Raw genomic sequence first — 25,231 nt, forward strand, 5'->3', positions numbered from 1 at the left:
CATGTGTACAAGGGTGCCTCGGGCAGCCGTCAAACAACCCACATTCACCAACATCAGTAAAGGGGAGACAGTAAGAAGCAGTTACAGTTTTAGAGGTGGGAGGAAAACGCCCCACTGAATATTCTGGGTAAAACCCACAGAGTGAGGTAGGAATTGAAAACCCAATCCACACGTGGACTGGGCTGGGAATCGAACCCGGGACCACAGAGGTGGAAGGCAAAGAAAGAACTACATGTACATGTACCTTGCCAACCTGACCCCACCTAGGGCAAACTAATTGTGCAATAATAACATCTGCATTTGTAAAAGAGCATCAAATACTTTCAATTTTAATGAAAAGTAGTTCCACCACTGGAGGTGGCTTTGACCATTAAGCCAATAAATTTTCCTACCATAACAACTCTGTTTGTAATTGATTGGACAATAACAAGTACATGTAGGTACCCATGTACTGTACATTGTCTGTACATGTACAGTGTATCTCCAAACTGCAACTAAAATTGAAGATAAAAAGCTGTGCAGAGAACCAATCTTCATACCACAAAGAGAATCTCAAGGTTGATGGGTGTAACTAGTACATGTACATGTAAAACTCTACTGGAATAATAAGCATGGTCACTCACTAGATTGAGGCAAGCCCAGCTCTTGCAAAAGAGCATCTGCATCCTGCCGTTTCCTCTCAAGATTTTTATCACCAGCTCCAGCTGCATCAGCTACTGCCTTAGTTGCATCACTAGCCTGGTGATTCATGGTAAACAAACAAGTATATCATTCTTACTAAAGTGGCAGCGCAGACTTTCAATTTTTTTTTGAAATAATGAAAAGCCTGTCTACATTAACAATGACAATGTTTAAACTGATGAACCTAACAGCACACTTAGAACGAACTTTTGGACCAGTGTTCACTGCAGATGACAATGTTACTCATACCGCCTTTAGGAATTGGGAACTTGTAGAAGCATTTACGGTACAGTGTAGTAATAATTTTTAAAACCCTAACCCCCAAGGTGAATGTAAAATCATTTTGATTTTTGAGATTGGAGGATTGAGAACTGTTTGGGTTAAGTGACAAACAACATGAAACAAATGTGGCATGATCATGATTTTTCCTGCTAATATTCTGCAAAACCATTTCAGCCTAGAATCCATCAGACTACATGTACATGTACACGTACTGTACATGTGAATGTGGTTCATACATGTACGGTACATGTACATATCGGTACATAAAAAAGGAATACTAATGAAATCCTTGTATTACATGTACAAACTCTACAGTATGTGTACGTGTACCGCATACATGTATCTGTACATGTGTATCCGGTTCGTAAGGGACTTCGTCACAAAGGCGGACGCGCCATGATTTGTGGCCTCCCATTGGACAATCGCTAAAGTTGCGCGTTAACCTCGGGTAACTCCATGTGCAATGCATAAGTGTGCATTGGGTGTGGTTTAAACTGAAGTGACGTCACACTTACGAACTGGATACATGTACATGTACATGTACACACGTTTACATGTACATGTACTGTATAAAGTGTACATGTAAATGTACATGTACGTGTATACAGTGTACATGTAAATGTATGTGTACCAGTACCTACAATGTACATGTGTACATGTATACATTGTTTGTACACATATGTACCGGTATGTCCTGGTACTTGTATACATGTACATGTAAATGTATTTGTATACCGCTGCCAGTACATGTAATGTACATGTACATACCGGTATGTAGAATGTACATGTACACTGTACCGGTGCATACCAGTACATGTACAACTCTGCCTCCACACAATAGTACCGGTACTCTACACTGCATCGGGTAAAGGGGAAAATCTAAAGTAAACTTTTGACTGTAGCACAGTACAAGCTCTTCAAGCAGACCATAGTAGACCAAGTTTTTTTTATACTGGTAGCAAAATTTAGTCCATATTTAAATAAACGAATAACATGTACATGTAAAGTGTACAATGTATGAACATATACCGGTAAAAGCTTGAGCATGTCTAGAGAAACATGTAATCATTCAAAAAATTGAAGCAAAAATGAGTTCACAGTGAACCAATGAGTACATGGATGTGTATTTCCAAGCTACATGTACATTTATCTTCAAGCAAACTTGAATTCTCAAATTTGATTGGTCGATCCATGGCAACAAACATTGCGATACACATGTACTGGTACATGTACCATAGTGGTACACGTATGTGTAACTATATGTACTATGGCACAATTCATATCAAACCCCACATAATGCATTATTCTACCGTTACAATGAAACTAAACACATTATGCTATTTTGACGCTAAAACAAATGCAGATCTGGAACATTAACTGACGGCGCATTTGTGTGCAAGCTGTGCATAGGTCTCTGTAACATCTTTACTGTGTCAAGTTTGCTTGAAGATACATGTAAATTCATTATCATTCTCATGCTTGTGGAACAAGGAATACTGTTGAGTGTCTATTTTCCACTCATGCTTGTGTGATATTAGTACTGGTACACCGCTTACGGGTACATGTACATGTATATCTGCATGTTTTTAACATGAGGAATGTATTATACATGTACATACCGGTACACGATAACTATACTGTTTATGATTGTCTTTACCACAATGAGGAATTTTCTTCTGGTGATGATACAATGTACCGGTATGCATATACATGTGCATGTATCGTCGGCACTGAATATTTGCTTTCCAAAATACACATGTATGTACATGTACCTGTTCTCCAACACTTTCCAAGGTTGAACAACACTGAACAATGCCAATGCATGTGTCACCTGTTATTGAACTAGTGCATTTTGGCAAGTCACATTATCCTACATGTACCATATTATGTATGCATAATTTGTAAACTGTAAGCACATATGATTAACATCACCAATTCCAAGTTATATGTTTACAGGGTACATGTAACTCTGGTAGCCAGATTATAAATACACAAGAGAAATGCGTATTCTGAATACACCCAGGACAATTACAATGTATTTTGCGTATGCTTAGCCATCCCATCGTTTTACATGTAGTGTACATTAGCATTAGCAGGGGGCTCTCATGTAGAATGCACTATCATTTGCCACCACAAAGAAACCTGTAGAGAGTAGTCAATGAGAAGTGGTGTAGGTGGGAGGAAAAACCCAGAGATATACATGTATATTGGGAAAAATCCTTGGAATCAGATTGTATTTGGTTAGCACGAGAATCACAGAGTTTGATCTGGTGACCTTTGTTTATTAACCCTAACCCTACATTGTACATAATACTACAAATTACTACTTGTAGTAAAATTTAGTACCGAGCGCTGTCGCTTGTAAGATACAATAGATAAGACAATAGATACAATAGATAAGACAATGTACTATACAGTGCTGTGGCACTATGAATGCATGGCTTTATTGTTCTCTGTACGGGTAACAATCGAAGTAACCTAGCCAGAAGTAGTAATTTGTAGCGCTAGTTCTTTCAGGCTCAGGCTATTACTTAGTATTTTGTAGTACTAAGTACTGTAAGCCAAACAATATGCTTGGCGGTTAGGGTTAAGCAAGGTTTTTTCGCGCTTAAGCAAATTCTGTGCGTACATGTAACCAGCTCTATGAAATTAGCCCCTGGTCTGCAGAGGTGGAGAGTGGGGGAAGGACCACTATGCCAACCGGATAGTACGTGTACATGTATGTAGATTGCATCGTGCAATAAGTGTTCGCATTCATTACGCATTCATTATGTACACATGTACAATGTAGTCTTGTATGCATACATGCACATGTTCTGTATGCGAGCATTGTCTTTTATCAGAAGAGTAAAGTGCATTCAGACTTTGCCACTGTTAAGAGGGATTTGGTTCAAATCCTCACAAGATTGCTGACACAAAAAATTGATGCACTAGTAAGGACACATAAAAAATAATTAGTTCAGCATCAGTGACCGCCTCAAAAAATCTTGCCGCATTTTTTCCATAAAAGCTGTCTCTTCCGATGTCCTTAGCTGTCCACCATAGTTTCTACAACGCCCACACAACCTCGTGCATGCACAACATGCAACCTGAGTACATACACACAATGTCATGTGCACCAGTCAGAAGTGAACATTGCACTTTCGTTCCGTGGTTGCGGCAGTCATTACAGCATGCATACCAAAGTATTTTTTTTTTTAAAATCCTCCCTCCTCGTTTTTTTCAAATATGACTGATATTAAACTATTTTTGTTTTAAGTGGCCAACATGTAAGTACATGTACATGTACCATTACCTTATGGTGGTTATGCCTTTGAGAATCCAACAGGCAGAGATGAATGCACACAATATTGGAGAGTGCGACTAAATATATACTCTTTGTTAAAATGGTCCAGAATTGTCATCACCTTAAAATCCTCATTACCATCCATATTCAAAGGGCCAACCAGACACATTTAAATTTTCAGCTTCTAAAGGTAATTTACATGTACGGTATACATGAAGATGGTTCATCAAAACCACAAAAAACATCCTCTGTATCAAAGTTGAGAGGCAGATCTTAGTCTTACCCACGACTTTTATTTCAAACAGAAGGAAAAATTTATGTGGTACTGGTACATATAAAAATATGATTTATAAGAGAGCTACATTAAGTGGTAGACTTCAGCAGAACTGTTTAGTATAACACTCAACTGCAGTTTAAGGAGGGTGCAGAAGGGACTTACCTCCTTTTTCTTTTTTTCTTCTTCTTTGCGTTTTTTCTCCTCTCTGATTTGTTGAAGCCGCAGCTTCTTGCGTTCAAGTTCAGCTTTTCGGTCAGACATCACTTACATTCAAAGACCAACTTCACGCAAAGCACACACCTACAAAATCCAAACATGTTAGTCGCTTTTAAACAAACATTCATCAGTACATGTACGTCAGACGGTCTCCCTATTTAAAAACTACAACTTGACCGCGTATCAACATTTGATAATGCCTGCTGAGAAATGATCATGCCCGCTGCATACTGTAAATCACACAATGGAGCCTGGATACGAGACGGTTTAATTGATTCTGATTGGTCAAGTGCCTGTGTACACACGGGTTGCCATGCATGCACCGAGGCATAAGGAGATTTTTTTGGACAACTAAATTAAATAAAATGGACGGGGGTGTTCAAGAAAATGAAAGTAAACTTCTAGAACGAAATCACTGGAAATCAGACGTTTATTGTCTTCTGTTCACATTCTGACTAAAAAAGGTTTTTATGAATGGGATTATGGGTACCATTACATGTACATGTATGTATGTGAGGTTTAAGGCCGGCTCTGGAGACTGACTGCTAAAAATGCCCTTGCCTGCAGCTTGGGCATTAGTCACGGATTCTGCTGAGCCGGTCTTAAATGCATGTTTAAGACCGGCTAAGCATGTACATGTATTATTCCCTTAATAATGCATCAATTGTCAACATACAGAAGGCAGATCATCAGGCTTTAAAACAAACCTGCGGCTTGCGGACATTAATCATGAAGTTGCCCACATATCAGCTTCATGGGAGTAGTTTAACTGTTACAGCAGTGCCGCGATTTCACGGCCGTCTCGTGAGGGCGCGCTTCATCAAAAGGCCACACTTAGCGCTAGCGCCTCGGTGTATACAATTTAACAGAATTCGGAACAGGGTTTCAAATCAGCAATCATCATACATCCTAGGGGGTTCAGAAGTATTCAGTTGGGTAAGTTATCATTTGAAATCTTTATTCAGTCAAAGGCATTTTCAAGCAAATAATGGAGCCGTTTATATGGGTTATTTATCTAAAATTTACTATGGGTTATTATGCACAAATTATTGCGGGAATACTAGCACATCTCCCGGCGTGCCTTTTCATTCTATTTAGATTGAAGTCATTAGGAGAGTGTAACGATAAAAAGATCTTTATTAAACGTGCTGTTAATTATCTTTGTTTCCTCTTTACTTGAAGCTCACATATATTCAAGGGAGGGACAGCAACTACATACCGGGAGGGTTTTTTCTTGAATTTCTTCTTAAATGCAATAAACCAGATTGCCAACTAAACTTGGAAAATAGTCTACATTAACTCTGTCCTTTTCTCTCATTGTTTGGTTTAAGGGATATCCGGTACCTACAGTATCTTACAAAGTATAACTATTTACTATTATTAATGAAAAATCAACAGCGACCTCTCAAAACTGAGCCTTCTACACATGTACTACTGTAGGTCATGTCAGTCATACATTCTAGACTCGTTCACCCTTGACCAAAATTTGGACAAAAATGCTCCAGATCATGTCTTTCATCCGTATTAAAGATAAATTTCAGCATAGGTACCGGTACATATATGCACGAGATTGCACAATTTTAAACCCCAAAATGAAAATGCTCCCAACCAACACCATCACCCTTGGTTGCTCCGCTCCCTCACAGGGTCTCACTCCCAGACAGTTCAGGAACTTGGCATCTCTGCAACTTGAGAGGGCAGGTGTCTTTATGTACATGTAGTTGCTAGCAAGAAGGTACAGTTGGCCTACACTGTACAGAAATTCTGCAGGTCAAAGTTGAAAAACATATTGTCCACATATTTTTCATCTAGTGGCAATAACTGGGGCACAAGATACAGTAGGAGTCCGATAATGTGTTCTTATTGGTCTATTCTTTTGCCAGCAGCGGTGGAATTGTGGAACAGTCACACAGAAAAACTCAGTTTGACACAGGTTTGAAAATAAGAAACGTACACATATATGTACATGTATGTAGAGGCAAGGGGAAAGGATAACAGGGTCATATTAGGGAATACGGTATACATGAACATGTAGAAACAAGGAAAAAACTTGCACATACATGTACATGTACAGTGTAGTACGAGTAAGAGAGGAAGCAAACATACATGTACATGTACCTGTTCGGTAAGAAGCTGAATTGTGTAGTGTACATGTACATGTACTTATAGTACATGTACATGTAGGAGTAGTTGCCATAAAGAATAATGATGATACCAATACCAAAAACTGAGTAAGGCACACGTTCGCTTGTCCCCACCACACATGCATGACATGCAACTCAATAAAACAATCAATGGCTGTTTTGTTTACATATACTATACAATGCATACCTGTACACACAAAACGCAACAGCTTCCTTACATGTGTCCACTTGCTTGATATGAAGTTGTATACATGTACCAATAAACAGCCTTTTATGCACATGTGCATGTTTATTGCTGTCGGTTTCCCACGCCCTGAAGATTCTAATTATGTTCACGCTTACATGTACATGTTCCCCGTACATATGGTATCGGTACAAGTACCGTATATGTACACATGTACATGTACCTACCCCCTGCTGCCCGTTCAATGATTAAGTGATTTTGTGTAGTAAATGAATGGTACCGGTGCATGTACATGTACATGTTGAGAACATATATGTAAAGACTAAAATTTCACAAACAGAAACAGTCAGGGAATTGCAGTTTGGGTGAAGTAATGAACTGCTTGGGTGAATGAAGGTGTTCATGTATGAGAAATAAGGGGCTAATTAGGTGCATTTTTGCGAAGTACATGTATGGGCCTTTACATGGACATGTAGCTACATGTACGTGTACTTGTTAGGGCAAATGATACAGTCATGACAGTGAAAAATATCAAAAAATTAGTTGGTTAGCATCCATGGCCTTTCATTTTTCAAGGGCGGGTGGGAGGTTTTTTTTCTCTTCCTTTCTCAGTTAGGAGATGCATTTTTTATTGATGAAAATAATAATACTCACAATTAAGTGAATCACATGTTTTTTTTGAAATTGATTTTGTTTAATTCACACAGCAAGACATGATAGCCAGCTACAGTGAACTACGGTACCTGTGCGCCCCCTTGTTTTCTGGATTTTCGTGACAATGTTTGCATCAAAAGTGACAGGTGGCACGATCTATACAGGGTACAGTACATGTACGTATCACAAAGACTGTTCGTGTATGATGCCTACTCTGACATTTTGTCATGCTCTTTTTACCGCAGTTTAACAGGTGTGTCTAAAAAAAATATAAAAACGGGGCAGGCGATTTTTCAGGGGTGGGCATGGATGCTAACCAACTAATTTTTTTGCCATTGCCTTATGTAAATGTACATGTAGTCTAGCAGACAGGCATGAGTATAGGGCTACCTGTAGCACTGAACATGTACGTAAGGTCTTGAGGCCAGTCTTGGTCTCAAAATTGGTCTTGACAACACTTTTGACGGGTCTCGGTCATGTACATGTACCCATAACGTCTCCACATTTTCGATTCATGACCAGCGATCTGTGGGATTGATTACATACATGTACATGTAGATACGCGTACATCAAGTATCATCATTGCTACTATTAGATTCATAGTTTGGGGGTTGACCTTGTTTTCACTTGTAAGTTATTATTTACAATGGGGGAGGAGGCTGAAGATATCATGACACAACTTGATTCAGTAAGTTACATGCACCCATACCGGTATATAATCAACTGTCACTTCTACCAAATCCCAAAACAACAAAATAAGTGAAAGTCACTGCTTTTCACCATGAGATTTCGTGTTTTTTAAATCATTACGAATCTCGTATGCCCATGACCGTTTCTTGACAGACACAATGTTTAGTGACCACATTGAGTTGTACACTGGATGTTGCGCCACTCAGTAAACAGTTGGCATGCGCGTGTAGACACTGCATGTTTTTTCATGGATGAAGGAAAAAGCATACTTTTTGTGCACGGTCTGCTGGACTGGCGAGTTGTGACATCGTTGCTAGGACATTAATATACAGTACATGTACAGTTTAAATGGCAATATCACATGTATGAAGATGGTGACTTAGAACTTGGCTATGAGCATTTCTGATTTTAACAGAAAATTCCTCTTTTTTTATACCATATTTTTGATCCCACTGAAGGCCAAAGTGGTCAAATTAGCCAGTTTCTGGGCTGTTTTTGCGACGAAATCTAAAGATTTCGATTTGGGTTATGAGCTATTTTGAGTGAAATGAATTAATGGGACGGAAAGGCTATGGTCATGGAAGGTACATGTTCTTCAACTCTAACATTACTTTCATCCGACTGTGTCCAAGTGGGGAAGAGTTTCACCCAACAGACACCAGTAATCCCTACAGAGATGTAAACTACATACACTGTACTAGGTAAACGCTTGACATTAGGCCTACGTTATACATTGTACATGCAAGCCCTAGAATTTTCCAGAACAGTCTCACGTTTGCGCACAAGGTACAGTGTGTATCAAGCAGCATTCGTACATGTACAGGAGCCTAGGCAGCCTATCCACTGAGGAACTCTTTCCAAAATGTAGGCAATCTGTAGAGTCCAAGTTACTCAGATTAGTAACATTTATAGGGCCTAGGCTCGTGCTGGGGGAACTGGATTCAACCATGGGGTCCGCTACCATGGCTGCCCCCACAACTGTGGGGCTGACGTCTATCCCACTCCCATGTCCTGGGGGTAGGGGTCCGTGTATGGGTACTTCCAGAAATTAGGGGTTGGTTTTTTTTTGGTGTCCCCGTCACATCTGACAAGAGTAATTGCAAAATACCCTGCCTAATTGCAAAATACCCCCTAGAAATCCAACGGCTACGTAGTTGAGTGGAGGTTGTTCAACTTCCAGGTTATCCTTGCTGCATCAAGGTACATGTTGTGCACAGTACTGAAGTCATTTTTTTAGAACAAAGCACTCCCTTGAATTACATACAACTCACCAGGGGAAGACTAAAATATTTCTAAATCAAATGTGGGTCCCAGGGAGTAGCTATGCAGATACAGGGATACCAAGTGGGCCTTGTGCATCCTGTAACCTAAAGTGAATTGGAAAGGCGGAAGAATTTTTTAAGTCGAATGTGGGTCCCAAGGAGCAGCTACACAGATACGGGGATATGAAGTAGGCCTTGTGGAAGCTGGAAGCATGACTCCGTGTCCGCAGTTATGAGGTGGGCAAGGTGAGTGGTGAGGTATTCTACAATTGTGCCCAACTGATTCTAATTTCCAAGAGTGATGAATTAAATAGTAATAATGGTTTGCAATCAATTCCAGTGATCAGGTGATAGGTCAGATCATGGAAGGAATGGTCAGATGTAACAACAGGGACACAAAAATGTCACACTTTTGGAACCCCAAATTTCTGAAATTGCACACATCTGACGTCTGCCCTGAGTAAGAGAATGATACCCCCAGAACTGTGGGGTCCAATGTCTGCTTTGCTCATGGGACTGAAGCTGACGTCAGACCCCCGGGTTCTCGGGCTAAGAATGCAGGGCAGACGTACATGTAGCTACTAGCACTAGTACTGATCGGACCTAGCTCTACTGAGTGGATCGTTAGTATTCCTCTTATGATTTTGGATGGGATCGTTAATATTAGAGCTAGGTTGGACTATGGAGCTGTAATAAGGACCCCATACAACAATCACAGTCATCGCAAGTTCTGGGGGTAGGCCTGGAACTAAATCCTAACGTTCATTATGTTGTTAGGCTACCGGTAGATCACCTAGATGAAGGAAATTGGGAAAAAAAGTTACGCAATGACACTCATGCTTTGCAGTCACAACTTATGGATATGACCTGATGGCACTAAACTGCCATGAATAAAGTAATGCCAACACAACAGAATCGTTCCATTCTAACAACTTATTAGACTCACGACGAAACCATGACCGCTCTGGATCGTTGACATTGACATCATCAGTCATTGTCAGTCGAACAGCAATTTCCACATGATACTTGAGGAATCGCTACGGTGGCCATTAAAAGTCACCTTTTATATTTTGGTACAGTCCATCAGTTCTGTGCAACAAAATCACTCAAAATAAACATGGGTGCCTAAAAACAAACTTCAGGAAGTTTTAGCTAGAGCTCACCGAATACTGTACAGTCCGAGCATAAAAATATTCTAAGATTTCAATTTCACTTTTCAGGTTAACATTTTACTGAGTTGTCTGTTGTTTTTTGACAGTGCCTGGTCGTCGTAGGCCTTCCCCCGAACTGTGGGGTCCGACGTCCGCTCCCGATCCCACGAACCCTGATGAAAAAGTGCCTTTTTTGTGCCATACACGTAGGCTATGCATGACGTTTAACAGGGCACGAACAGCGATTCCATTCAAGTAGTGTACCCATAGAAATGTTGCTTCATTTCCACCAAGAGTTTTATGTAAGATAGCTTACATACCTTTGTTTTGAGTACCAAGAAAGAAAACGGCCAAAAACCATGCCGTTTTCCAAGAAAAGGTGCAAATATTTCCTGACCAGTGTCTGAGAGTCGCGTGGTTCACATGTGTAGCCTGCTTGCGAAGGCGAGCCGCGACCAAATCGTTGACTATGGCTGCCCTCTGCGCGCGATCGATACACAAAAGATGAAAATTGGCTACAGCTACTTTCCGTACATGTGTGTGCAATCTTAGCCGCGCTGGTTGAAATGGCAGTTGGCTACGGCGCGCTGGGGGGTCACACTGACCAATCACAGGGCTCCTCTCTTTATGCCAAAATTGAAAGGAGACAAGCAACGGCCGTTGGGTACCAACCTGATAGCGGACACCGTGCATAGTGCGCCCCCAACGACTCATAATTAGACTGTGCGCCAGCCCGCACGAACAACGGTGAGGGGTGCACTGAACTAATTAAAGTCCCTTTTCCTAAAATGGTCCTAATTCCGCGAGAAAGTTGAGGGTTGTCACTTAAAAAATGCCTGCAATCGGACTTCGGAAAAAGTACTTTTCGGGGGTGATTTTGTTTTGTGGGGATAATTAAAAATGTGATTCGTTTACCCACAAAACATTGAAAAGAAATTAAATGATTAGGAACCAGACAATAATTTCATTTGTGCTTCTGAAATCTCAGGGATGTTGGTATGCATGTTATTGGGCCCTGAACAGTGCTGAATCGGATTTTACACTGTTTTCAATGGGGCATGAATTAGTTGACTGTACGCTGAACGGTTCCTATTTGAGCGGCTTTCTGCACCCAGCGGCTGTTGCTTGTTTTCCTTCAAGTGGACAGTGGGTTCGTGGGAGATGAGCAGACGTCGGACCCCACAGTTCTGAAGGTATGGTTGTCAATCGTCTAGGATATTTTTCCAAGTTCAAGTTGCAGCTAGCTACGCAATTTCCTGCTTAGTCTTGGTTCCAAGACCTTTCTGTAGTTGATCAAGCAACAAAAACCATTACAAGACGAATAAATATCAGCGATACGTAGGCCTACTCTTGTTCCCTGCCCAAAGATTCCCTGACGACTCTTGATAAAAAAATCTAAGGTCAGGTATCACACCCGGATATAAATAGATATGACGCAAGGGTCAGGGTCACAAGTTGATAGCCCGAGTGTTTTCGATTTTTTTTTACAGCGATTCTTCCAAGATTCTTCTCTAGGGAGATTACCAAGGAGACTTTCGATTTCAGCGTAAAGTCAAATATTGTAGGATCAACAGCTGCCATTCGGCCGGGAGTTTAAGTTCAACAGCTACCCTACCTACTAGTACTCGGCCGGGAATAACCGAACATCAACGGTACCATCCGAACGCGCCGAATATAGACTGAACGACTTCGGTTTATTTCGGCTATTTTCCGGAAAAATGGAGGAATTACTTCAGTCTTGGTCGCGTGGACAGTGGGTGATACTAGACCCCATATGCAGCAAGGTATGAGACGGAGAGAACCGTGACCCCCCTGCTTTGTGTTGGTCATTGTCTCGCAGGAATCTGGGGAATTCCTTTCAGACATCTTGGGGGGGGGGACGTGTTAAGTAACAATAGCCTTGAATGTGTATAGGGATTGGACATGTTGGGGGGTACCCCTCGGTCTCATTTCTTGTTGGGTATACTGGACACTTGAATCGCAGAGTAGTCAGAAGCAACAGATCTGCTATCCAGACCATGCGAGCGACACGAACCATCATTAGAAGAGTCGCAACCACGCATAAAATGAGGGCGCTGTCATAATGGATCGCATGCACGGCTAGCACGCATATCGGAAGACACCACCGGGAAAGGCGTTTTGGATCCAAGACTGCGTCACGCTTAGCTCACCGACCTGATGACCATTTTTTTTTGGAACAAACATAACACGGCGCGCCCGCCTCTTCGAGGTCTGGGTGATGGGGGGGGGGGCGCAAGGGTGATGTTCGACAAACGCCCCTGCGGCGATGACGTAGGCCTACACGTCCTTTGTTTCTTAGCTGTGTGAAGATGGACCACGATAAGTCTTTGAAAACACGAACAGCCGGGGATATTTTTATTGATAATTTCAACTCTGACTCCGAGTGTAATTGCTCCACCCGCTCTAAGTTGGTCGAACGCGAAGAACTGTTTGACTACATACGTGTAGATGGGATTTCAAGCTATTCATGGTGACAGACGACTAAGATGGGAAGCTTGCGGTAAGCTCCATGCAATATCTCTTTTTGAGTCTGTGTGGTTCTGATAAGAACCGGAGAGGCTCAACGTTTCGGACAGTGTGCTCTGTCCGTCGTCAGGAGACTGAAGAGATGCCGACAGGGAGTGGGGCTTATATCCTGGTTGGAGGTACTGGAGTGTGACGGATCCTGCTGTGTGGTCAGGTGGAACGGTAGATCCTCCTGGGTACTGATGCATGTCAGTTGGTCATGGGCTGTGGTGGGGGACGTTTGCCTGGGTATAGGAGACCCTGGGCGGGGGGGGGGTCTTAGGGTATAAAAGACCCATCAGACCGGGAGGTGAGGAAGGGTTGCCAGATATCGCTGATGGAGAAGCCGATGTCTTGAGGTACGGTGACATACGTGTACCCAAAAGCAACATATCCAGCAAGTCGAGATCGAGGGGTACCCCCACCACGCCAATGACTATATACACTCTAGACTATTGTTACCCAAAACAACCTCAAAATTTCTAAAAAGAATTCTTCAGATTCAAGTGAAACAGTGACCAGCACAAAGCAAACAAAATTTGACAAAATTTGAATGGGACGCATCACTCGTTTCTTTATAACGGTGTGGAAAAACAGTCCTGTTCAATTGAAGGGAAGGATTACAGACTACAGGCTACAGTCTGAAGGTAAGGCCTTTACATATACATTTCAGGAAAAAAATCATGTTGAAAGTGGGGGTTCTACAAATTAATCGTTGTTATGCATGGAATTTAGGGGTGTTCGCTCCATGCACCAATCAAGCAGAAGCATATTAAGTTTTTTCTTTTTTGTTACCAAAAATAACTTCACAATAAATTGCACAGTTATCTAGAATTTAATACAATAACAACTAATTTGAAATAAAGTGCCGCAAAACGATTTTCATTAAACGATAATCATTGAAAAATAAATTAGCACACTTAGATTAACAGAGTTTTAGCAAGGATGGGTATTTGCGTTTTTCCACGTTTCTGCTCATATGCATTTTGTGGTAAGGCATTTCTATTGGCCTGAAAAACTTCGCTAAAACTTCGCTTTAACCTCGCTAAAACTTCAGTATCCAAATTGACAGGGCTGACCACACCCGTTATCTACAGCAGCTAGATAGCTACCGGTCCATGTACAGTACGGACAGGGACTAGTTCATCTTACATGATACACCCCAAACTGCTCGTATTTTTTTAGCACACTTGAAAATCGACGAGCCGTGCAACAACCTCGTCCTCGACCGATCAAACAGTTTACATATTTTTGTTGGGAATTTTACCAACTGTAATACCTTCCGTCATTTAGTTAGGATTTTCGAACCTAATAGGCCACCGTATAAAGCATTTTTCAAGTACAATCTGATTTCCATCGCCCTTACAGATCCATAACCACGTAATATCAGGCATGGGAACCAAGCTATATGCGTTTTAACGGGCCCACTAGTACTGCGGGTGTTAACCCTAATTAAAATGACGGAAGGTATTACAGATGTATTTTTCCTGGGGGGGGGGTAAACTAACAGGGAAGCCGCTTTGATTGAGTTCCCAGAATCTTATCCCATTCACTGTAACATGTTAAATGGGGTGGTGCCAGACTATTTGGGGTTCCGGTCCATGCATCACTTTCTTTTTTAAAATGCTCAGTAAAACCTTGATAACTTTGGTCATAAATCTTCATTTGCATAAATGACATTAATTTATGATAAACGTTTTTGCAGTCATTTGTATTCCAAGACCCCCCCCGACTTGTTAAAAGCCCGGTTGCCTTTGTGGACTCGCTGGATTTGTGATTTGTATCCCTAATCGGATATAATGGTCGTGATGAATACGCTAATTCAAAGAAGATGTAGAGCTCAGCTTCCAAACTTATTTCATGGAAAGTCTAAATGCTCCAACATCATCATCATTGGCGGCTCACTGTGCCCGTAATTAAACGTCGACGACTTGTGTCGAATTATTGATGAAACGTCGATTTGTAACAGTCCCATTTTTATACGGAGCCGTAAACACAAATCTAAAACTTCTTATTAGGGGGCCCGGCCTAGCATTTGATTCGCCACGACTGTGCAGGTCTAAAATAATACCTCTTTAAATTCTGCACCGAGTTCAATTGGCGGCCCAGAATCTGTATTTGAGCTCAAGCCGTGTATAAACTCCACACAGACAACCGCAAACATGTATGAAAAGGACACCGTTAGGCCTAATACGTGTAACAACATGTTGGCTTATAGGAATCAAAACGCGAGGCAAGCGTTTTACATAGCATTGCTGAATAGGACGGGGTTTGTTGAAATGTAACATTGAATTATCGGGGCAGCTTGAAAAAAGTAGGGCGAATTACAAAATTCATTTACTGGCAGGTACTACAAAAGAACTAATAAAATATAGCAAATGTTTTGTGATGGTTGATTTATCTTTATCAATTGTTTTTGGTATCAATCACTTTGAGTATTCTGGAACTGCATGCAACTTCATTGTTGAAAATAACCTTTCTTTTTCAAATCTGAATTGTGTCAGAGTACTATATTTATAAATACTGTGTCTAAATTAACAGGGGTCATAGATAAGTATTGCAAACAAACCATACGAACGTCATTATGTTTCCACTGTTGACCTGGTCTTGGGCCAAGACAGCAGAACCTCGACAACGGATCGATCGAGCACAATTATGCCACACGCGCTGATTTCTATTGCGCCCTCACGTGACTTCATTTCACAAATCGACGGCTCCACCGTGCGAAAAACTTGGTTTCCGTATGCGGAAACTGGTGCCGAAACTGGCCGCAAACCAACCCATTTCCTGCGCGTTTAATGTTCCATTCCGGTGGCCGTTTCCGCACTCGTTTCCTGGGTGCGTAAATGCACCCCTCGTTTACAACAATTACTACCCCACGGAAACTGGCTTGGAAACCTGTCTGCCGTTTACCACGCACGTTTCCGCTGCAGTCCGAATCGCAGCGGAAATTCATCTTTATTTAAACATTTAAGCACATTATTGTTTATTAATAATTAATGCAACGTTGACAATGGCTGTCAGGAAATGGTATGTGTGCAGAGAGACTTGTTTTAAGTCATGACTTTTTCAAATGTAGGACAGTACATGTACAGTAACTGCGCAGTTCTAGCATTTGCATGTTGTTTGGACATAATAAGAAATGACACAAGGCTGGAAATTTCAGCTGTCCTCATAATGCTTTAATTCAGTTTACTGAAACTTTTTTAAATGGCCAAGCAATATAAAGTATTGATGTTAAACAGCCAAGCTTGAGGCAAACGTTAAAGAGGCAATTTAACTAAAACAAATTCTACTAAAAAATGGCATACGGGTTATAGTTCTGATGTTAAAAGTGCACCATATACATATTCTCTTTGTTTTGGTTCGGTCTGTATACAGCGTTATACAGCATAATTAATCATAAATTTCGAATTTTTATCACGATGATCCTTATCCCGTGTTTGGACTTTCAATAATCAACTCCCAGTACATGCCGCTAGATGACCTCGGATTTCTGGGTGCAGGCTGTCTGACCACAATGCCCAGGGGAGTTGTGGCCTTGATCTGTTTTGATCACAGACCATATTACTACCTCACACGATACATAAATTTCCAATTCTCTCCTTGAAGCCCATTTGGACATATAATGTACACTTTATACACCTTCAGAATTGAACAGTTATTATTCTGTGATATATAAATAACTGTGCTAATTTATATCTATAATTGTGGTGTGTGGAAATGGCAACAGGCGAAAAGATATTGACTTAATTTCTAGAGCGAATTGATAATTTTTCTCTCATTTCAAAAGATAACTACGTGTACGGTCAGATCTCACTGAAGTCAGCTGAAACTCAATTTAAAACATGCTCAACAAAATGGGAAAATACCATTTTTTATAGTAACTAACTCTAACGGGAAAGAAAATGACATTAGTGTGCCCATACATGCATAAAGAGGTAGGAGGAGAGTTACATATGTTTTTCGGTTTGATAAAATGTTCAGTTCAGTCAAATTAGGGCCGTTTGTAAGATATCAATATTTTATCGCAGGTAGCAATATTCTAGATCTCCTTCCTCCCTTCCCCTCGTCAAGAACTGGGTTAAAACATCAAATGCGTTTTTCCTCTGTTACATGAATTAAAATTAATTTGATAGGGAGGAACAGGTCATGCTTTTGTGTATAAAAATACTATTTGTCGGTCATTTTGCATGAAACAGCAACAACAAAGTTAAACCAAGATGTAATTTTTTTTTACCTGACAAACAGTCAACTGTGACTAAATTTGAAAGAAAAAACATAGCACAGGACACCAACGCTGCATTCCATAAAAGATGTGACTGGTAACAACTACCATTTTACATTGCGCCTATCAGGTAGGCGAATAATTATCAACACATTAACTGAAATCGAACATATAAAATGTCATCACGTATTGAAGAGCATACGCAGCCTCTCTCAACCTCGTACAAGTTATTTTGTTTTTTACAGACTGAATTGTTTGTGATAAATAAATTCATAAACATGACATTTGAAAAAGGAATTTACATAAGATTCAGAAGCTTTACACAACAAACGCTCAAAATGAAAATATTCTTTGCCTAGTTTAAGGGGCGTACTGCCCAAGATGGTGCACTTGCCGGTGGAGGCCTAGAGGAAGGCACGTTCGAGATAACAAACTCCGGAAGCAACCTTGAAACTACCGGAGGAGCGGTCTTTGCAAACTGGGAATCCAGTTTGTGTTTCAAAGATGTTAATTTTGACCTCTCCCACGGTAGTTTAAGGAGTCTCCTGGTTTTGTTCCTCGAGGCACCTTCCTCCTCGTCTTCTGACATGCTCTCCTCTGAAGACATGAAGTCGATTGTCATCACTTCATTGAGCTGTCTTTTCATGTCTTCAGAGAGATCACTGTTTCTCATGGCGCTTTGTCGCCTCTGCAATTTCTGTGTTATAAAAACAAAATACATATAGAGAGTGAAAACAAGTGTTTATTTATTCATTCATTTGTTTATTTATATGCGTTTCAAACACCTTCCTGGTCACACTCTATGGACGTGTTGCGGTTTTAATAACCCAAAACTATGGATAACTGTTGTGGTGTTTATTTTTATGACGTGTGTTATAAATGTCGACACGATGACACGTTTGGGTGTTAATAACAAGACTCCAAAACTCATTTATCGGTGGTAAGACTTCCTGAACACTGCAACACCTCTATTTCCAAAAGGGTTATTAATTTCAAACAGCTATTATGTTTACAATTAACGCAAAGGTGCGTTCGTAATGGGCGTTCCTGTTTCCAGAGTATAGTAGTGAAATTTGTAACAACAATCAAAGACATCATTTTTTTCACTGATATTGGGAAAGGATTTGTAAATCGTTACTTAGAAAAGCTTGTATAATTTCTCAGTCCATGTTGGAATGCATGTTAGTTATCGATTTAAACGCACTGGATAAAGGCAAATGAATTTGCGGGTTACACAACATAATCCTGTCCCATGCAACTCGTGCATGCTGTTTTGAAGAGACTATGTATATAGGAGAGTTATTTGAACCAAGCAAAATAACGAAGAGAGAGGAGACTCACCCTGAATTTCCTGCTTCTTTTTTTGGCCGCTTTGGCATGTCTTTCATATGTCCCACCATCAACTCGGCGTTTTCTGTCGCGCAGCGAAGAGAAGTAGGTCTTGGCAGCTTCTACAAAAATGATTAAATCGAAGAACTGTACAAGATTGTCCGGACTTTGTAGCAGGTAAATGACCACGTAAATGATTGATCCACAATTCTGCAATACTTCTTTACACCAAGGACCTTTATGGCTAGGCACTTACTTCGTACTTGGTCGCAGGTCCACTTCTCTCGCCCATGAAGCCACTGGACTTCTCTGACTATAGTAGAAACCACCAACTCATTTTCCTGGCATGTTTTACTGTGAAAAGTTAAATTCATTTATCAAACCGTCACTGAACTTTCACTTTGAAAAGGTTTTGAGTAATGATCAACAGAGAAATGTTTGAACAGTATATTTTAATTAGTATTCCAACCATTTTCAATACACACAATTGCTTGGTCTTTCCGAATGAGATGATGACTTTCAAATTGTTAGTTTGTTCAACCTATTTTGGCCTTGTGCGATGTCTTTGATGAAATCTTAATACTAGCGTACTTCCTCCGGAATCATCCTTTACTGAGCGGCCGTTAAATACTAGTTTTACTGATACCTATTGTTTGTTTGTTGGCTGATTGGGATGTGGAATTTTTTTGTGTGTTTTGACTGTTCCTCTCCCGAGACCTTTACTCGGCCTGTCTCTCTGGCTTTCGCTCAACATGCTTTATCGTTGAAACGAGCAAACAGTAAAAGTACAAACCACAAAGGAAAGCAGTAAATAATCTTTGCAACACTTGTGGAGTGTTTTCTTTCAAGTTATGACAGAAAATTCAATACTTACGTCAGTGAAAGGTTGAATCCTCCCGTCCCGTCTTTGTAGAGTTTTCCGTACACTTCCCGGACAGCTTGCTATGGGGAAAAAGAGTGCTTACAATTATTAAGACCCCTCACAGAAAACCAAGGGCACAGGATTTTGGTCGTAATTTTTTTTCTCTTTAATTAAGAAAGTTGCGTTGTTCAGTTTGTGTTCCCACACAATGACAGACAGCACCGAACTTTCTTAGTTCGTGGTTTTGATTGTCATTATTTAAATGAATATCTAAAAACTGGGGAAGAGATAAAAGTGCAGAAATCGTTTCATTTTAATTGAATACAAGGGTTTATTAACTCACTGAGCATTCACGTGGAACAGCAACACGTTTGCTTCCAGAGTTTGCTGCGGCACATCTCATGTTCCGTTTTATATCTTGGAGCTCTTCATTTTGCTTCTTGAGCTGTGCCTCCAGTTTTTTATTCTGCATGTATAGCATGCGCAGGGTAACTGCAGATGGTGCACTGGACCCCTAAACCAGACATTTGAAAAACACAGCAGCGTAAGTCAGCTGAGCCTACCAACAAGTTCCCGCGCGTCTCCCTTTATCATCAATTTACATCACTGCTTAAAACAATAAACTATAACTTTATATAATTTCCTAAGATACCTGAGTTATGGAGGATTGTCAACAACTGAAGAACCACCCCCTACATCTAAATTATAGTGTGTTCGCCCCTTTTCATTTTAAAATCACCACGCTCGGTCAATTCTTAAAATGTTCTTTGACGTTAGAAATGCTATGGTGAAATTTCTGCATAAAATATTTCGCCGTGTTCAGATGTTCGCAAGACTTATTATTGTAGATATTAGTAATTACTGAAGCAGGCTCAAACTTAAGAAACAAAACTTAATATTATGAAATTAATTATTCAACTATATGAATTCCATACTACTTGCTGAACTCACCACTGAAATACTTCCCGCAGAAGTATTGAGCGAAGACGAAGAGTGTGCACTCCTCTCAGACAAAATGGACGATGCAGATTCTTGGCTTTCGGATTCACTGTCGCTGGAAGTTGGTGTTGAGGTGGCTTGGGGGAATCCGAGGGTGTTCAGAGGGGCATCACTGGTGCTACTTGTGCTAGCCTGAGAATAGCTTACTCGTATGGCGGGTCTGCTTTGCGAGATATCGAGCATCGTTCTGCCATTGCCTGTAGACTGCAACTGCCCCGAGTTATATTCTTCGGGAGAAGAAACTCTGTCTAATTCGGCCAGCATTTCTTCTTGATTGAAGAGTCGTCGCCGAGGCAAATCATCAATATTGGGAATATGTCTGATTCTAGGATTCATTTTACCAGAATGCTTTGATAGAATCTGGGGAGCAATTGCTCTATATGTGTGACAGACAAGAACGGTTGCTATGAATTGAAAATGGCGCGCAAGAGGGGCCAATTGGGATTGGATGAATATATAATTGGACCTTGAATTATGCCAAGATCGACCCAGTCTAGCCACGGCGTCAGTCATCAACTGCGAAATTCCCGAGACACAGCTTCCGAACAGCGCTCCAATTGTACGTGAGCAGAGAAAGGAGACGCTCCAAGGCTTCTCAAAAACCGCAAGAAGCCAGAAACTGACCAGAAACGTGTGTTTTGGAATTACTGGTCGCACTTTTCCCGCTCTTCAAAATCATCCAAAACTACCAAGTAAGTTAAACCTTTTCTAAGATGTACATGTATTCTTCGTCCTATATTCCTTTTGTAAAGTTGAGTTTATCCATTTATTTGAATAAAACCTGTTCAACTCACGTAGACAATGCATATGCTTTATTTAAGATCTTCATCTGCATTTGACTACACAAAAATCGCTCTTATGAAATACTTTATATCAGAAATTTTATCTTATCTAACGAGTTAAACTCATAAGCAAAAGTTATTCATCAGTCTTACAATTAGTGATGGTCCGATTTCCAACTTAACCTTTACTTTGTTGTTAATTAATTATAGGCAGACATGAAGCAGAAAGAGAAACGGAAAAGTTGCCCCAACTGTGCCACTAACTTTTCTCGGAGAGCCTTCTATTATCATAAACAAAAACACCACGATGGTAACGTGTGGACATGTGGTAATAGGCAAGCCAAGATTTATCCGTCGAACGTGCCTTTGCAAGCAGGTATGTGCAGCATGTCCTATTTAGGGCCTACCCGACACGCGGTTATCGTTCATGATCAGTAGAAATTGGTCAAATGATGCCATGTTTTGTATGCTTTTGTTCTTGATGTCGCTTGTTTGTATGTTTTGAAATTCATTTGGTTTAAAACTATTTTTCTCTCTTTAATTTTTATTCATTCTTTTCGAGCGGTGCTTACTTCATTATGAGTGCCGGCGTACCGTTTTTTGCGTAAAATAGTTATCTGAGCTCAGCGTACTGTGCCTCAGTTACAACGGAAGTAATGTCATTGGTTTGCATTTTTTGTGGCAAATCGGTTATGTTAAAAACAAATAAACCCCAAATAAAACTGCGTAATTAAATCAAGCCTAGTCCTCGCTGCATTAGCTAACTACAATGAGATCAATCGACTGGATAATTATGTATGAAGTAACTTGCCAAGTTACAGTATTTGTGAGCATTATCATTCCAAAATGATAGCACTTAAAGTTGTTTTTGAAAGGATCACTGCCGGTACTGAATTTGAAAGAAAGTCACTCTAAACTAGAGAACAACTAGAAATGGGTGTGTACATATAAGATGTGAACCATTCAGTTTCATCAGGTGTCCAACTCTACTAAATAATACAGTTGGATCCCACTTACAATCGTGCGTACGTGAGTGTCGAATGAAGCATAATGCACAATTTTCCAATGTGTACATGTACAGTACATGTAGGTCCGGTATGTGAGTGTACAATGATTGCACTGAACTGACCTTGTAAGGTCACAGGAGGCACTTTGACCGCTGTCCACTGCGGTATCGGGTGCCATTAATCATTATGACCGCTTCCGGGTTTTTTATAAGAAGGTAGGACTAAACTCTTTACCTCCATGTTCAGTGCAATATGTACATACATGTAATCTCAAATCTTACAGATATGATTCGGCGGAAGATGCAGTCATTTTCAAACATGATAAGAAAAATGAATGAATCTACAGTGAATATGACTTCGCGGAAACATTTGTGCACAGAAAACTGACGAACGGTGATGAATATGGCCAATGGCTTTCACATTTTATACATTTTTCACAGCTTCTATTGAAATGGAATCCCCCTCGAGAAAGATCAACGATGCCGCTGATACTGAGCCCATTTGCTCCAGTGCAGAGTATCCTGTGACCATGACCTCTTCGCCACGAGCTTCAGGAGATGTTGCCAATGATTCAACCCGCAAAGTAACTGTTGAGGTTAATATTTGTGATTCTTACTTTCTCATGTCATAATTTAAGGACGTGTAGGCACCCCTACGAGTTATTTTGTGTATTTGGATTTCCATTTTAATTTTAGTTATTTTTTGGTGTTTTTCTATCAGGATTTTACAAGTGAATCAGATTCTACTGGTACTGACAGTAGCAATAGCTCAGATACTGACAGCAACAGCGAAGATGAGCAGTGGGAGAAAGACGCAATCGATCCTAGAGACCTCTTCGAAGTACCAGAAGGGTCGTGTTCTCAGCAGACACGCTCTGGCAGGTTTACTGTCTGCGAAGATAGAGGAGATCTTCGAGAGAAATGTAAAGCTCTATTGATATGGGTGTGCCACTTTTTGTTCTTGTGGCAAACTAATTATTTAATAAGCGACCGTGCCCTGGATAAACTTCTTCACTTTCTGTCAGTTTTGTTTAAGGCGATTAGCCACCAAATAACAGCTCTGACAGAGATTGCTGGAGTGATTCCACAATCGGTTTATATGATCAGACGGCATTTAAAATTTGATAGAGACTCTTTCATAAAATATGCTGTATGTCCGAAGTGTGCAAAGTTATATGATTTTGGAGAGCTGTTTTACGAAGTTGATGGAACGTCAAATCCTCGTAAATGTTCCAATTCCTGGATAAAGTCAAGAGGGCGTCAGATCACCTGTAATAGCAAACTCGTGAAAGCAGTTCGATTCGCTGACGGATCGAAGAAATATTACCCACTTAAAATCTACTGCTACCAAAGCATTATCGAGTGTCTTGAAAATATGATTAAACGTGAAGGCTTTTTGGATGATTGTCAAAAATGGAAGGGGCGGAATATCCCTGGCGAAAGCTTGGCTGATGTTTATGAGGGAAAATTATGGAAACAGTTTCAAGCTTACCATGAGCAACCATTAGAAACGGGGAAATATTTCTTCGGTTTTATGATTAATTGTGACTGGTTTCAGCCATACGTTCGCCGCAACGTCTCTGTTGGCGTTATTTACCTAACAGTGCTAAACTTGCCCAGGGTCATGAGATTTAAACAGGAAAACACCATCGTTGTTGGGGTCATACCTCCTCTAGACAAGGAACCAGCATCACTCAACAGTTTTCTTGAACCAGTTGTTAAAGAATTGAATGCCCTGTGGAAAGGTGTTCAAATAAGTACACCTTGCGAAGTTATGACGATTCAAGGAGCCCTAATGTGCTGTTCAGCAGATTTACCTGCAAACAGAAAACTTTGTGGTTTTTTGAGCCACAGTGCTTCACTTTTCTGCTCAAAATGTTTGAAAAAAGCTCCAAATGTCCAAACAGGGGAAACTGACAAGGTTGGGAGGCCTAAAATGAAAAATGATTACGGGGGGTTTGAGAGGAAAACGTGGCCTCCGCGGGATAACAATAGCCACCGCAGATGTGTGGCACAGGTTCGGCGGAGTGCCTCTTTAGCAGAAAGAGAGAAAATTGAGAAACAACTCGGAGTGCGTTACAGCTGTTTACTTGACTTGGAGTATTTCGATGCAGTCCGGTACTGTGCCATTGATCCAATGCATAATCTGTTTACAGGGACTGCCAAAAAGGTATTTAGCCATTGGGTTAAAAAAGATATACTCAAGAGAAAGGCACTGGATGAAATTGACGAGAAAATTAACCACATGTTAGCCTCGTCAGACCTTGGCCGATTACCTACAAAAATTGCTTCAAACTATGGGAATTTCACAGCAGATGAATGGAAGAATTGGACATTATATTTTTCAATGTACGCGTTGGATGGGATCCTACCCGAGGTACATCTTAAATGCTGGCAGACATTTGTACTGGCATGCAGACTTATCTGCAAACCGTGCATATCCATTGCTGAGGTAGAAAAGGCTGATTTTCTGTTTCTTAAATTTTGCAAGGAATACGAAACATTACATGGATCTTTGGCAATAACGCCAAACATGCATTTGCACACCCATCTCAAAGAATGCATCATTGATTTTGGTCCTGTGCCTGCCTTTTGGTGTTTTGCATATGAACGGTTCAATGGATTAATTGCGGACATACCTACTAATAACAGTAATATTGAAGTTCAATTCA

The 25,231-nt window shown here is 40.6% G+C and overlaps 2 protein-coding genes and 2 long non-coding RNA genes across 9 annotated transcripts in view; 2 read left to right on the forward strand and 2 right to left on the reverse strand.

The window, feature by feature from the left end:
- Positions 1–11,364, reverse strand: part of LOC110988786 (cytoplasmic dynein 1 intermediate chain 2-like) — a 36,296-nt gene extending 24,932 nt beyond the window's left edge. Inside the window, exons 1-3 of one of the 5 annotated variants that reach the window (XM_022252609.2) lie at positions 11,148–11,364; positions 4,689–4,826; positions 624–738 (exon numbers count right to left, since the gene is read on the reverse strand). In XM_022252609.2, the coding sequence (XP_022108301.1) occupies positions 624–738; positions 4,689–4,787 (214 nt within the window). In that variant the 5' untranslated portion in view covers positions 4,788–4,826; positions 11,148–11,364. Of the gene's footprint in view, positions 1–623; positions 739–4,688; positions 4,827–6,351; positions 6,377–10,622; positions 10,765–10,839; positions 11,105–11,147 lie in introns of those variants that run through there. The other 4 variants (XM_087139562.1, XM_022252611.2, XM_022252612.2 and 1 more) reach the window with 4 other exon arrangements.
- On the forward strand, positions 5,609–6,028 carry LOC147798349 (uncharacterized). Its single transcript, XR_015426078.1, has 2 exons — positions 5,609–5,678; positions 5,925–6,028. It is a non-coding gene; the product is annotated as an uncharacterized LOC147798349 (long non-coding RNA).
- A 6,206-nt stretch (positions 11,365–17,570) lies between the features above and the next one.
- Positions 17,571–21,284, reverse strand: LOC147798350 (uncharacterized). 2 transcript variants are annotated; one of them, XM_087140339.1, is made up of 6 exons: positions 20,724–21,284; positions 20,116–20,286; positions 19,785–19,852; positions 19,167–19,264; positions 18,923–19,032; positions 17,571–18,278 (listed from the first exon to the last, which is right to left on the reverse strand). In XM_087140339.1, the coding sequence occupies exons 1-6, from the start codon at positions 21,282–21,284 to the stop codon at positions 17,937–17,939; spliced, it is 1,350 nt and encodes a 449-aa protein (XP_086996465.1). In that variant the 3' UTR covers positions 17,571–17,936. The 2 variants fall into 2 exon arrangements, with proteins under 2 accessions (XP_086996465.1, XP_086996466.1); XM_087140340.1 differs by lacking the exon at positions 20,724–21,284 and having other exon boundaries at positions 20,116–20,695.
- Positions 21,285–21,325: 41 nt separating this feature from the next.
- Positions 21,326–23,418, forward strand: LOC147798351 (uncharacterized). The gene is made up of 4 exons (XR_015426219.1): positions 21,326–21,463; positions 21,764–21,929; positions 23,001–23,155; positions 23,281–23,418. It is a non-coding gene; the product is annotated as an uncharacterized LOC147798351 (long non-coding RNA).
- Positions 23,419–25,231: the final 1,813 nt, after the last annotated feature.

Source organism: Acanthaster planci, linkage group LG08, assembly GCF_054643075.1.
Source record: "Acanthaster planci isolate LZ-2023a linkage group LG08, COTS_SCS, whole genome shotgun sequence".
Taxonomy (NCBI): Eukaryota; Metazoa; Echinodermata; class Asteroidea; order Valvatida; family Acanthasteridae; genus Acanthaster; species Acanthaster planci.

What these genes read in the sequence shown, in the direction of transcription:
- LOC147798350 (XM_087140339.1), bottom strand. Translation starts at nt 21,284, where the DNA reads ATGACTGACGCCGTGGCTAGACTGGGTCGATCTTGGCATAATTCAAGG. An exon ending in CTGTTCCACGTGAATGCTCA is followed by an intron (nt 19,853 to 20,115) that starts GTGAGTTAATAA and finishes TTTTCCCCATAG; the next exon opens with CAAGCTGTCCGGGAAGTGTA. An exon ending in GACCTGCGACCAAGTACGAA is followed by an intron (nt 19,033 to 19,166) that starts GTAAGTGCCTAG and finishes TCATTTTTGTAG; the next exon opens with AAGCTGCCAAGACCTACTTC.